At 52.5% G+C, this 14662-nt stretch overlaps 1 protein-coding gene across 1 annotated transcript in view; it reads left to right on the top strand.

The window, feature by feature from the left end:
• The window catches only part of MSI1 (musashi RNA binding protein 1), a 28291-nt gene extending 14338 nt beyond the window's left edge, over positions 1 to 13953 (top strand). The window contains exons 10-15 of the mRNA XM_023212938.1: positions 1100 to 1180; positions 3154 to 3210; positions 7342 to 7410; positions 8538 to 8725; positions 9295 to 9357; positions 12153 to 13953. Coding sequence (XP_023068706.1) covers positions 1100 to 1180; positions 3154 to 3210; positions 7342 to 7410; positions 8538 to 8725; positions 9295 to 9336 — 437 coding nt within the window. The 3' untranslated portion in view covers positions 9337 to 9357; positions 12153 to 13953. The remainder of the gene's footprint in view (positions 1 to 1099; positions 1181 to 3153; positions 3211 to 7341; positions 7411 to 8537; positions 8726 to 9294; positions 9358 to 12152) is intronic.
• Positions 13954 to 14662: the final 709 nt, after the last annotated feature.

Raw genomic sequence — 14662 nt, 5'->3', positions numbered from 1 at the left:
GAGTGAAACTCCATCTCAAAAAAAAAAAAAAAAAGGTGGAAAAAGAAAGAAAGAAATTATCTAACAAATAGTGAAATTGGTGGTTAAGAGGCTTGGAGCCAGTCAGATCTGAATTTGAATCTTAATTGCACCATTATTGCTAACTATTTGATTTTTCTTTGAGAAGACAGAAAATCAGCACTTAAAGAAATTATGGGTATTCTGGCCAGGTGTGGTGACTCATGCTTGTAATTCCAGACCAAGGCAGGAGGATCACTTGAGGCTAGGAACTCGAGACCAGCCTGGGCAACATAGCAAGACCCCATCTCTACAAAAAAATTAAAAAATTAGCCAGGCATAGTAGCACACGCCTTGTAGTCACAGCTACTGGGGAGGCTGAGATAGGAGAATCACTTGAGCTCAGAGGTTTGAGGCTGCAGTGACCTATGATTGCACCACTCTGCACTCCAGCCTGGGCAAAAGAGCAAGATCCTGTCTCTAAAAAAGAAAAAAGAAAAAAAAATCATGATATAAGTTCAGATAATGATCATCAGTACTAAGAAAAACTAAGGTAACATGATAGAGATTGTAGCTGATGGGAAGGAGGACGCCTATGGGAAGAAGTTTCGGAGTCTTGTACAATGAAAGGGACTCAGGCATGCAGTCATCTGGAAAAAGAGCTCCAGGCAAAGGCACCGGCATGTGCAAAGGCCCTGAGGTGGGAATGAGCTTGGCAAAGCTGAAAAACAGCAAGGAAGCCAGTGTGGCTGGAGCAGAGGGAGGGAGGGCCAGCGTGCAGGAGACGAGGACAGGAGGGAAGCAGGAGCCAGAGCTCGAAGAGCATTGGATTATTCTCAGCCAAAAAGTGTCGCCTTTCAGAGCCTCGGTTTCCTGTCTGTAAAATGGGGTGCCTAACAGTACCTACCTCTAAGGCAAGTTTAACAGGATAATAGTGTGCAGTGTGCTCAGCACAGGGCTTGGCATGAAGAAGGTATTTGGAGGGTACAGGTATTATTCATGATACAGGAAGGTGAGGGGACATGAGTGGCTCAGGTCCTTCTCCTTGAGCAGGATCCGCCCTGTGGATGAGACATCTGACACTGCCCCTTTACCCCATCAGGTTACCCAGGTTTCCAAGCCACAACCTACGCCAGCCGGAGTTACACAGGTCTTGCCCCTGGCTACACCTACCAGTTCCCCGGTAAGTCCTGCTTGGTAACCCTCTGCTGCCAGCATGCCCCTGGTTCCCGGGCAGTCTGACTTCTCAGGGTGGTGTCTGGGGGTGCATGGCTGGGGGTTTGCCTGCTGGAGGCTTGGAAGGAAGGGCATGTCTGAGGAAAGAGGGCCTCTCCCCACCCATCCCACCTCCAACCCCTCCCCAGAAGCTGGGGACAGGGGCTCCCAGCGTGACCCTGCATGGTACCGTTTTCCCCCAGGCCATCCTCTGCCTGCCTCCTGCCTGTCTCTCCTTCCCACCCAACTCCGGGGTTGCCACTTCCACCAGAGAAGGCATTGGGCTTGTAGTGGGCGCCTCTCCGAGGGCCATTGTTGATTGCATCATCACGGACACCTATAATGGCCAGGCTGTAGGCTGAACTCTTTCAAGTCCAGTCAAGGTATTATGCTGAGACCCTAAATGCTGAAAACCAATTGAAAAGCATTCTCATCACCACGCTCATTTGTAAGCCAACGTAAAGATAACACTAGACCTGAAAGTAGATGTCAGGAAGCCCAGCAAAGTTCTGGACTTCCCCATGATGACTGTTCAATACAGTTTTCTTTGAAATAAGAAATACCGAACTTTTGCAAGGCTATATATTTATTTATTTATTTACTTGGGGGTCTTATTTATTTGGAGGGCCCCTAAGCACTTACCTCCTCTGCCTCAGGGCTGTTCAGCTTGGAGAACTTTGTGTATGGGATGTTGCCTAATTCTCTCAATAATCTCATGGGGGAAGGATGCTTATCCTCATTTTAGAGATGAGGACATAGACTCAGAGAGGAAGAATGACAAACTAAGATGAGCCAACTAGGAAGTGGCAGAGCTGGGACTCGAACCCAAGCCTGACCTGTTCTACCTATTCTAGGGTCATCACTTTTCATCAAGCTGCCTTCCCCCCAACACACACACAGACACACACACACACACACAGACACACACACACATACACACACACAGACACACACATACACACACAGACACATACACACACACACACACACGAGAAGAGGATTCTGGGAGATGTTTTTGGTAACAATCAATTCTAAGCCTTTTAGAGACACCCGAGGCTGGACATGGTGACTCATGCCTGTAATCCCAGCATTTTGAGAGCCTGAGATGGGAGGATGGCTTGAGCCCATGAGTTTGAGATCAGCCTGGGCAACATAGTGAGGCCTTGTCTCTACAAAAAATTTAAAAGTTAGCCAGGCATGATGTTGTGCACCTGTGGTCCCAGCTACTCAGGAGGCTGAGGTGGAAGGATCGCTTGAGCCCAGGAGGTTGAGTGTGTAGTGAGCTGTATTCATGCCACTGCACTCCAGCCTGGGCAGCAGAGCGAGACCCTTTTTTTTTTTTTTTTTTTTTTAAAGGGCCGGGTGTGGTGGCTCATGCCTGTAATCCCAGCACGTTGGGAGGCTGAGGCGGGTGGATCACGAGGTCGGGGAGATTGAGACCATCCTGGCTAACACGGTGAAACCCTGTCTCTACTAAAAATACAAAAAATTAGCCAGGCGTAGTGGCGGGCGCCTGTAGTCCCAGCTACTTGGGAGGCTGAGGCAGGAGAATGGTGTGAACCCGGGAGGCGGAGCTTGCAATGAGCAGAGATAGCGCCACTGCACTCCAGCCTGGGCGACAGAGCAAGACTCCGTCTCAAAAAAAAAAAAAAAAAAAAATAGAAAAAGAAAAGAAGGAAACAAACAACAGGAATCGCACCTCCAGCCTTGCCCTGTGCCCAGGGTATAGGTGGCAACTCTGCTCTCTCTCTCTCCCCTCTATGTCTGTCTTCTTGCCCTCCCCTGTCTTCTGGGAACTGTGTGCTCCCCCTCCCCAGCTCTTGGGTCCTGTGCATGGCCTGTCTCCTCACCCAGTGTCCCTGTCGGTGCATTTGTCCTCCCTGGGCCACGTCCAAGGGGCCTCCCCTGCTTCTTCCTAAGCTGTTTTACGTTTCATTTTAGAATTCCGTGTAGAGCGGACCCCTCTCCCGAGCGCCCCAGTCCTCCCCGAGCTTACAGGTCAGTCGCTCGGATTTTGTATACCTCTCAGGCCACATGGGGAGAAAGAGAAGGGGCCCAGGGAGCTTCCTGGGGAAAGCTAACGGGATTCTTTTCTCCTGCCCGCCAGCCCTCTGGCTGTGGGGACACAGCAGCCTGTGCCTGGGCACTGGCCAGTCTGGGCGGCTACATGGCCCTTAAGGGTGGGGCATAGGGCCAAGCCAAGCAGATGGAGGCAAAGTCACTCATTCATCCATTTGGCAAATATTTATCTAGCACCTTCCTTGTGCCAGCTCCATGGAGGCTCTGGGATCCCGCAGTGAACAAGCCAGGGTCTCAAACTGATTGCAAAGTGGGCCGGGTGGGGACGTCTGCACGCCGGCATGGGCATACCTGCCCTCGGTGCCAGCCAACTCTTGCCGGGAGGGGATACAGACTCACTGTGCTCAGATCTCATGTTTTTCCAGAGATGCCAGAAACCTGGCTTTTGCTTTCGTATGAATTTGTCCATTATTTTTCAATGTTGGCAACAGATTCTAAATGTTGACAACACTGTGAGCCAAATGAAATATTGCCAAGGGCCGAATCCAGCCTTTTGGTGACTTCTGGACCAGTGGGGTGAAGGTGACAGGGGGCCGGTTCCCTGACTGGAACCTTCACTTGAGCCAGCCAGCTCAGCTGCGGGGCCAGCCTTGAGCCGAGGAGACTGCGAGCACGTGGGGTGGGCTGCACGGGGTTTCTCTGTCCAACCTGCTTCTCCCCCACCCCACCCCCAGACTCTCCCCTCAACCTGGCCACGTGTGGAAGATGTGAGCATGGACCTTGCTTTAGATAACACCTTCCTTCCAAGGAGTGCTCAGGGTTCCCCCAAAATAGGAGAGAGGAAGAGAAACCTGGAGTGAAGGAAGGGGTGGGAGGAGAACCCTAGAGATGCAAGTGACAGAGGCTCTTCCCTGAAAAGAGGGAGAGTTTGGCCAATAGTTGTGGGGGTAGAAGGCTGGAAGGAGGTCCTTGTTACTCATTTAAAAACTATGTGTTTTGAGTCTGGTGGCTCATGCCTGTAATCTTAGCACTTTGAGAGGCCAAAGCAGGAGTATCCCTTGAAGCCAGGAGTTCAAGACTAGCCTGGGCAACACGGTGAAACCCCATCTCTACTAAAAAAAAAAAAATTGAAAACTAGCCAGGTGTGCTGGTGGTGCATGGCTGTGGTCCCAGCTACTTGGGAGACTGAGGAAGGAGGATCGTATGAGCCCAAGAGGTGAAGGCTGCAGTGAGCCATGATTGCATCACTGCACTCCAGCCTGGGCAACAGAGCGCCATATGTTAGGGACCTACTGTGCACAGGATGCTCTCCCAGACCCTGGGGACAGAGCAGGCATAAGACAGAGGCAGGCGCTGATCTCACAGAACTTGCAATTTGGAGAGGGGAGCAAATACTTATTATATAAATAAGTCATTCTTTACAGTGTGGTAAGGGCATGCTAGGGTTGACTCCTCTGACTTTATGGAAATGCCTAAATGAGCCAAACAACAGACCTCAGAGCCCAGTCCCTGGCCTTAAAGAAATGACGGAAGAAATGTCTCTAAAAAGATATCCTGGGGCCGGGCGCGGTGGCTCAAGCCTGTAATCCCAGCACTTTGGGAGGCCGAGACGGGCGGATCACGAGGTCAGCAGATCGAGACCATCCTGGCTAACACGGTGAAACCCCGTCTCTACTAAAAAATACTAGCTGGGCGAGGTGGCGGGCGCCTGTAGGCCCAGCTCCTCGGGAGGCTGAGGCAGGAGAATGGCGTGAACCCGGGAGGCGGAGCTTGCCGTGAGTGAGATCCGGCCACTGCACTCCAGCCTGGGCGACAGAGCGAGACTCCGTCTCAAAAAAAAAAAAAAAAAAAGATATCTTGGCAGGCAAGGGAGTAGGGTCAAGGATCAACAGTGCTTGGGCACCTGGGATCTGAACTTTTCTCTAACCTTGGAGAAAAGGAGATTTGGGTGGTTTTTTCATGCATTCAATAAATATTAATTGTACCAGACACCACTCCAGGCACTGGGGACACAACAGTGAATGAGACGGACAAGGTTCCTGCCTTCCTGGAACTGAAATTCCAGAGGAAGGAGACAGGAGTAAACAAATAAACAGGCCAGGCATGGTGGCTCATGTGTGTAATCCCAGCACTTTGGGAGGCTATAGCAGGTGCGTCACTTGAAGTCAGGAGTTCAAAACCAGCCTGGCCAACATGGTGAAACCCCATCTCTACTAAAAATACAAAAATTAATTGGGCGTGGTAGTGCATGGCTGTAATCCCAGCACTTTGGGAGCCTGAGGCAGGCAGATCACCTGAGGTCAGGAGTTCGAGACCAGCCTGGCCAACATGGTGAAACCCCCATCTCTACTAAAAATACAACCAAAAAAAAAAATTAGCCAGGCATGAGGGCGCATGCCTGTAGTCCCAGCTAATTAGGAGACTGAGCCAGGAGAATCACTTGAATCCAGGAGGCAGAGGTCGCAGTGAGCCGAGATCATGCCACTGCACACAAGACTGGGCAATAGAGCTAGACTCTGTCTAAAAAAAAAATCAAGTAAAACAAGAAAGGCTTACCTGAGTATCCCCAAAGCAAATAAGATATTTTTGGGCTGGGTGCTGCGGCTCAGGCCTGTAATCCCAACACTTTGAGAGACCAACACAGGAGGAGTTGGGAGGCGAACGCAGGAGGACAGCTTGAGGACCGGACCAGCCCGGGCAACATACCAAGACCCTATATTTTATTTTATTTTTGAGATGAAGTTGTGCACTTGTTGCCCAGGCTGGAGTGCAATGGCACCATCTTGGCTCACCGCAACCTCCACCTTCCAGGTTCAAGCGATTCTCCTGTCTCAGCCTCCTAAGTAGCTAGGATTACAAGCGTGAGCCACCACGCCCAGCTAATTTTTTTTTTTTTTTCTGTATTTTTTTTAGTAGGGACAGGGTTTCTCCATGTTGGTCGGGCTGGACTTGAACTCCCGACCTCAGGTGATCCGCCTGCCTCGGCCTCTCAAAGTGCTGGGATCACAGGCATGAGCCACCGCACCTGGCCTTTCCAAGACCCTATCTTTACAAAAAAATTAATTAAAAAAATATATTTTTGGAGGGTGAGAAGTTCCATAAGGAAATTAAAGCAGGGAAATGTGCTAAGGCATTAGGGTTAGGGACAAAGGGCCACCTGAGTGGGGGTATTCAGGGAAAACTTCTTAGAGGAGGTGGCATCTGAGTGAGAAGGAGCCCACTGTGTGAAGTTTTTAGGGAAGATTCACAGTAGGAGGTGCTCACCTCTCAGCCCCGGGGAGCTCCAGGCTCAAGCCATTCAAGCCACTAGGTGTTTTAAGCAGAGGCCCTTTCTACTCCTTCAGCAGTTATTAAACACCTGCTGTGTACAAGGCAAGGTGCTAGGTGCTGCAGAGGTGAAGATGAAGGCAGACAGCAAACAAGGGGATAGGTGCCTGTGTCTGAAGAGGAGATGGCAAACAAAGAGGCTGAGGGGATTTGGGGGAGGCAGTGGTCATTTCTGGGTGGTCAGGGAGGCACTTGGGGTGCTCTCAGGGGACAGGGGCAAGGGAGCAGGACAGGCAGCAGAGGGTGTGGTGCAGAGCTGTGGCTTCAGTGGGAGCCCAGCCCCAGCCTGACCCCTGGGGTGCTCTACCTGGGAGCAGCAGGCCTGAGGGCCTGTCCCATGTGTCATCTATCACTAGCTGTTGTGGGCTGTGAAGAAGGATGTGAACTCCCAGGCACCTCTAGGCCAAGTGCCCCCTGTTTTGCCAAGGGCACCCTGGAGAAGGGGGCAGTGGTGGGCAACCTTCACAGCTGCTCAGGGTTGGGTGCCCTGCCGCCACCCTCCGTGAGCTTTGGGTTGTTGGAGCATGTGCCCCCAGTCCAGGGCAGAAATTGAGGCTCAGCTGCTCACTGGGAAGCTGTGCTGTCTCCCACCTTTTTCCATCCATGCCACGAGTCAGGACACAGATGGTGTCCCAAGGTAGCCTTTTCTGCCTTGACCCTGGGGCTACATGGACCCCTGTGAGGTAAGGCCAGGCTGGAGAGGCTCTGGTTAGAAGGTAGGGGCCTCCTTCACCCACTTCTGCCCCCACCGCCATGCTCATGTGCCCATCCCTTTCTTTTCAGCCATTCCTCTCACTGCCTACGGACCAATGGCAGCAGCGGCGGCGGCGGCGGCTGTGGTTCGAGGGACAGGTGAGCTCTTCTGGGGTGCAGGAAGAGAGATGAGGCAGCACAGGAAGCAGAGAAGTCCAAGGGAGGGGAGGTGGCCACTGCCACCCCTTTGCAGAGGGACACTTGTTCATTTATTCAAGTATCAACTGATTACCTGCTCTGTGCTGGGCATCGTGCCAGCATGGGCGAGCCAGCCAGCAGCAAGACTGGCAGGGTCAGCTGGGCGAGGTGGCTCCTGCCTATAATCCTAGCACTTTGGGAGGCCGAGGTGGGCAGATCACCTGAGGTCAGGAGTTCCAGAGCAGCCTGACCAACATGGTGAGACCCTGTCTCTACTAAAACTATAAAAACTAGCTGGGCGTGGTGGTGCACGCCTGTAATCCCAGCTACTCGGGAGGCCAAGGCAGGAGAATCGCTTGAACCTGGGAGGTGGAGGTTGCAGTGAGCTGAGATCACGTCACTGCACTCCAGCCTGGGCAACAGAGTGAGACTCCATCTGTCTCAAAAGGGAAAAAAAAAAAAAAAGACTGACAGGGTCTCTGCCTTCCAGGGCTTGCAGCCTGATAGTGGCATCAGGTATTAAAAAGGCAATAATGCTGATGGCTGATGCTGCTGCACTAGGGGGTGTCCGGTACCAGAGAAGCTCCCAGCTGGGTCCTCTAGGAAAGGCCAGGGAAGCCTTCCAAGAGGAAGCGCCCCTTAACTTCACATTCAAAGGCAAAGAGGAGGAAAAGAGTTTCTGGTTGAGGGAATAGCACATACAAAGGCCTGGAGGCCAGTGGGTGTGGAGAGTGCAGAAGTAGGGAGTGGAGAAAGGAGGCAGAAGGAGCCCGGGTACCGGGGAGACAATGGAAATTGCAAGTAGCAGAGGGACGCGGGTCAGGGTTTAGAACATGCATTCAGCTGCCAGGTGGGGTGAAGTTGGGAAGGGGCTCAGGAGAGGAGGCTGCTGAGTGGTCAGATGAGATGATGGGGGTCAGGGCTGGGGTGACTGGGTGGATGGGCGTGGGGAGATCTCCAGGAGGTGGGCCCACAGGACTTTCTGAAATGTGGGGGTCCAGGTCAGGGTGGGTGGGACAGGCTTGAGGGGGTGCCGTGGTGTGGCAGAGAGCACCAGGGCTATCACCGTCTTCTTTCTGGGTTGCCAGGCTCTCACCCCTGGACGATGGCTCCCCCTCCAGGTTCGACTCCCAGCCGCACAGGGGGCTTCCTGGGGACCACCAGCCCCGGCCCCATGGCTGAGCTCTACGGGGCGGCCAACCAGGACTCGGGGGTCAGCAGTTACATCAGCGCCGCCAGCCCCGCCCCCAGCACCGGCTTCGGCCACAGTCTTGGGGTGAGTGGCCAGGCCTGGCGGCCTCCACCTCACCCCCCACACCTTGAGAGACCCCCAAGTTGGGGAAGGGAGAGACCTTCTTTGTCTTTGGGGGCAAAAGGAGGGTGAGGGAGGATGAATGGAGAAAGAGTCACTAAGGAAGAACAGTGGGGGTTATCATTCATTCAGTGGACACTTAGCTATCGCCTCTGAATGCCAGGCATAGTGGGCTTTAGGTGAAAATGAGACACATGGCATCTCCGCTCGCATGGAGGTTCGATTCCAGCCCGGGGTGCCCTGGTTTTATCCAGGGTACTGGTTTGTGCAGATTCCCTGGCCCTTTGTTGGAGAATCTTTGAGCAGACCTGCAGTGGGGGGCGATCCGGGCAGGCAGACCTGCAGTCGGGGGCGATCCGGGCAGGCAGACCTGCAGTAGGGGGCGATCCAGGCAGGAAGACCTGCAGTGGGGGGCGATCCGGGCAGGTAGAGAGGGGTCTGCGCCTCACCTCAGATGTCCTGCAGAGAGAGGAGGAGCCCCGATCTTCCTCTACTTTCCCAGGAATCTAGGAGTCAAATGCTTTCCTTTTCAGGGCCCTTTGATTGCCACAGCCTTCACCAATGGGTACCACTGAAGCAGGGGACGGTGGCAGGAGGTGAGGATGTGGTGGGGAGGTGGGGACAGGTGGTGGGGTGGCACTGGGGAAGCCTGTCCTGGGCCGTCGAATCTGGGACACAGACCCCATCCCTGCCCTCAAGAATCACAATCCCAGGGGAGACAGATCTTTATACCAGCTGTGGTCAATAAACATGAAACGCTGCTCACCCTACTCCATTTAAACACAGAAATCAAAGCAACAGTAAGGCTTCGCATCCCACTATCAGGTTGGCAAAGATTATTATTATTGAGACAAGATCTCGTTCTGTCACCCAGACCTCCTGGGCTCAAGGGATTCTCCCACCTCAGACTCCTCCCAAGTAGCTGGGACTGCAGGCACACGCCACCATGCCTGGCTAATTTTTTTACTTTTTTTGTAGAGACAAAGTTTCCCTGTGTTGCCCAGGCTAGTCTCAAATTCCTGGGCTCAAGGGATCCTCCTGCCCTGGTCTCCCAAAGTGCTGGGATTACAGGTGTGAGCCACCAGGGTAGGCCACAAAGATTTTTTAAGATCTTTTATTATTTTTTATTTTATTTTTGTAGATGGGGTCTCGCTCTGTCGCCCAGGCTGGAGTGCAGTAGCGCAGTCTTGGCTCACTGCAAACTTGTCCCCTGGGTTCAAGGAATTCTCATGTCTCAACTTCCCGAGTAGCTGGGATTACAGGCATGCGCTACCACACCTGGCTAATTTTGGTATTTTTTTGGTTTAGTAGAGGCAGGTTTTGCCATGTTGGCCATGCTGGTCTCAAACTCCTGGCCTCACGTGATCCATCTGCCTCGGCCTCCCAAAGTGCTGGGATTACAGGGGTAAGCCACCGTGCCTGGCCCTATTACTATTATTATTTTTAATAGAGATGGGGTCTCACTGTCACCCAGGCTGGAGTGCAGTGTGCAGTCACAGGTCGCCGCAGCCTGGAACTCCTAGGCTCAAGCCATCCTCCACCTCAGCCTCCCAAGTAGCTGGGACCACAGGAGCAAGCCACCATACCTGGCTAAGATTTTTTTTTAAATTTTTTGTAGAGATGGGGGGGTCTCATTATGTGGCCCAGGTTGGTCTTGAACTCCTGGCTCAAACGATCCTCCTCTGCCTCGGCCTTCCAAAGTGCTGGGATTACAGGCATGAGCCACTGGGCCCAGCCACAAAGATTTTTTAAGATGAACACTGCCCAGCATTGATAAAGATACGGGAGAAACAAGTAAGTACAGTGGCTCAGGGGTTCCCGGGACAGTCTGGCAATGTTTGTCCCTGTTTCAAACATTCATGCCCTTACACCCAACAATTCCACTTCTAGGCATTTATTTTTAAAACTGCAAATAACTGAAATATCCATCAAAAGGAGAGTGGTTAAACAAATTAGTGTATGTGTATAGTGGTATATAGTACACAGCTATCAAAACAGGATACCTTGACCAAGTGCGGTAGCTCACGCCTATAATCCCAGCACTTTCGGGGGCCAAGGCGGGCGGATCACCTGAGGTCAGGAGTTCTAGACCAGCCTGGCCAACATGGTAAAACCCCATCTCTACTAAAAATACAAAACTTGGCTGGTGTGGTGGTGTGCACCTGTAATCCCAGCTACTCGGGAGGCTGAGGGACAAGAATTGCTTGGACCAGAAAGCAAAGGCTGCAGTGTGCCGAGATCAGGCCACTGCACTCCAGCCTGGGCAACAGAGCAAGACTCCACCTCAACAAACAAACAAACCAAAAAGCAACAGGATACCTTGACTTGTGGGACTGTGTACACGGCCATCACAGTGTCTATCCAGATGGCGGGAGACTGTGAGCCCATGATATTCTGTGCATTCTCCCATTCATTTATGAGCCCTATTCCAGGAAAGAGGGATGAACAAGACGGACAAAGTCTTCTCTCATTTCACAGGACAAAAATCAAGTGAACATATGAGATAATTCCAGATTGTGCATCACAGGGCTATTTTAGATGTGGGGTTCAGAGAAGGTATCTCTGAGAAGGTGACATTTGAATAAATCCAGTCATTCAAAATCTGGGGAAAGAGCCATCCAACCAGGGAACAGAAAGTGCAAAGTCTGGCTGGGTGCAGTGGCTCACATTCGTTATCCCAGATCTTTAGGAGGCCAAGGCTGGAGGATGGCTTGAGACCAAGAGTTCAAGACCAGCCTGGGCAATGTAGTGAATCCCCATCTCTGCTACAACAACAAAAATGAGCAGGGTGTGTTTGCCTTCCCCTGGTGTCCCAGATATTACCTGTAATCCCAGATTCTCAGGAGGCTGAGGCAGGAGGATCACTTGAGCCTAGGAGGTTGAGGCTGCAGTGAACTATGATCACTGCCACTGCACTCCAGCCTGGGCAACAGAGCTGGACCCTGTCTCTAAAAAAATAAATAATTAAGGCCGGGCGCGGTGGCTCAAGCCTGTAATCCCAGCACTTTGGGAGGCCGAGACGGGTGGATCACGAGGTCAGGAGATCGAGACCATCCTGGCTAACCCGGTGAAACCCCGTCTCTACTAAAAAATATAAAAAAAACTAGCCGGGCGAGGTGGCGGGCGCCTGTCGTCCCAGCTACTCGGGAGGCTGAGGCAGGAGAATGGCGTAAACCCGGGAGGCGGAGCTTGCAGTGAGCTGAGATCCGGCCACTGCACTCCAGCCTGGGCAACAGAGCGCCAGACTCCGTCTCAAAAAACATAAAAAATAAAAAATAAATAAATAGGAAGAAGAAAGTGGATAGTTAATGAACAAATCTCTTCTGTGAGAGGACTGGGGAGGGCTGCGTGTGCCCCAGGAGCCCCCATAATCTCCCGGCTGTGTTCCCAGCGCCCCAGCCTGCAGCTGACTGAGGACCACGAGTGAGCCAGCGAGGGGGCGGGAGACCTCAGCCGCAGCCGCCGCCCCCTCCCCCGCAGCGACTCGGACCCGCTACTGCCTGCCCCCTACTCCCCGGGCCCGGCCCCTGCCCTGCTACCCCCGACAGAGTCTGGCTCCCCTACTAACGTCCCCCTCTTCGCCCTTGCCCCCATCCCCACCCGCCCCCCTCCCGGCCCTGCTTTTATTTATTTTGGATTAGCCGGTTGCCCACCCCAGCCCTCTGGTCCCTCCCTCCCTGCCGCGCCCCCCTAGGACCAGCCCCTCCCAAGAAGGCTTTTGGATTTGTGCATAGCTAGAGTGAAGGCGGAGGGAGCCTGCTACAGGCCGCAGCCCCAACCCCTGTTTTTTATTCTGATTTCCCCTCCTTTGCTCTTTCCTTTTTTTTTTTTTTTTTTTTTTTAAAGAAACCGTTTTTAAACTATTTCTAGGTTTGTGAATGTGAAGCCCCAGGCCGCAGGGGGCAAGGGGCCAGGTGCCCCCCACCAGCTGAGAACAAAGTGTCTATCTGGGTTGTGGGCCCCTGGCTGCCTCCCTCCAGCCCTGGAGAGGAGGGCAGGGCTGCAGGGAGGCCAGGCCGAGCCCCTGGAACCATCCCGTCCTGTATCATATGTAAATACTGTGAGGTGATGTGCCCACCCCTCTCTAAGGCCCCTCGGGGGTGAGGGGCTCCCCCCTCCCCTGTTTCTGTCCCCTCAGACACCGTTACTGTAAGCTTGCAGGCCTCAGCTGTGGCCACGGCAGGCCCGCTCTCTCAGGCCCTCGGGGTCAAGGCCTTGGTTGGACCTGCCCACCCCGAAAACCCAGTGTGAGGGCAAAGGGCGCGGGAAGAGCAGGGCTTGCCCGGAGACACTGCTGGACGGGAATTAACTCTCCAAAGGTCTCCCCTGCCCCCTGCCTAGGTTGGGTCTTCATGGTTTCTGCTCAGTCTGTCCCCTTTTCCTCCTCGACCCCCGCAATGAGTGGGCACCAGGGGACGCTCTGGCAAGGGCAGACCCCAGGGGAAAGCAAAGGGCGTCTCAGGGAACCCCCACATTCTCTCACTGAAGTTTCCCACCAGGATGACCCCACAGCCAGAGTCCCTTGGCAGCCCCTCACCCCAGAGCCCCCTTCCAAGGAAAAAAAGATGTTCAGGGCATTGGACCTTCATGAACAGTGGCCTGGCTGGCGTGGCAGGGCCAAGGCCCACCCACTGCCATCCCCCTTCTGTGTGTCCCTGTCCCCCAGTTCTGAGGCCCAGGGCCTGAGCTCTCTTCCCCAGCATCGCCCCCACCCGGAAACCCGCCTTTGGAGAGTTAATTGTCTGTGTGAGGTGCTTAACCTACCAGCCCTGAGAACACAAAGCAATAATCTTTGTTACTGAGATGCGCGGCTGTTCGTGTTTTGGTTTTTTTTTTTTTTTTTTTTTTTTTTTTTTTTTTAATGTTTCCTAATAAAAGAGAAGCTGCATTTTATTGGTTTTTATTTTTAATTTTCTACACGTTTGAGCTGAGTCCTGAGACACTTAGCTTCCCTCTCCCCGATCCCCATACCCTTCCACCCCACTGGGCCCAACCATGGGCTCAGGACCCTGGAATTCCGTTTTCTGATTTGTTTGGGAATTTTTTTTTTTTTTTTTTTTTTTAAGATGTTACATGGTGTTTCGAAGCCAGCAAGTTACCACCCTCCGGTGTCTCTTCTCTCCACATCTGTAACTTCTTTTTCCAGGTTTTATTTTCAGTTTTAAATTCCTAATAAATTATTTGAAAACGTTGCTGGGCTTGTGAGTGTCTTATGTCTCTGTGCATTAAGGGATACCTCATTTTCCTGCTGTAGGGATGTCAGGACTCACCTCCATCCTCTTAGCGTCCTGGCAGGATCCAAGAATTAAATTGACACAAGATAGATGAATAGGGCCAGTCATGGTGGCTCATGCCTATAATCCCAGCACTGTGGGAGGCAGAGGTGGGCAGATCACTTGAGGTCAGGAGTTCGAGACCAGCCTGGCCAACATGGCGAAACCCCGTCTCTATTAAAAATACAAAAATTAGCCGTGCGTGGGGATGGGCGCCTGTAGTCCCAGTGACTTAGGAGGCTGAGGCAGGAAAGTTGCTTGAACCCAGGAGGTGGAGGCTGCAGTGAGCCACGATCATGCCTTTGCACTCCAGCCTGGGTGAGAGTGAGACTCTGTCTCAAAAAAAAAAAAAAAAAAAAAAAGAACAGGAGAAAAGCATACATATTTATTTATCAAAAGTTGTGCGTGGCATGGGAGCCTCCATAAAGAAATGAAGGCAGTGTGGTGGCTCATACCTGTAATCCCAGTACTTTGGGAGGCTGAGGCAAAAGGAGTGCTTGAGACCAGAGGTTCAAGACCAGCCTGGGCAACATAGCGAGACCTTCATCTATACAAAATATTAAATTATTTAGGCATGATGGCACAAGCCTGTGGTCTCAGCTACTCAGGGGACAGAGGTGGGAAGATT

This window comes from Piliocolobus tephrosceles, chromosome 10, assembly GCF_002776525.5.
Source record: "Piliocolobus tephrosceles isolate RC106 chromosome 10, ASM277652v3, whole genome shotgun sequence".
NCBI classification, from domain to species: Eukaryota; Metazoa; Chordata; class Mammalia; order Primates; family Cercopithecidae; genus Piliocolobus; species Piliocolobus tephrosceles.
Note: the sequence above shows the minus strand (reverse complement) of the source record. Positions and strands in the feature narration are given on the sequence as shown.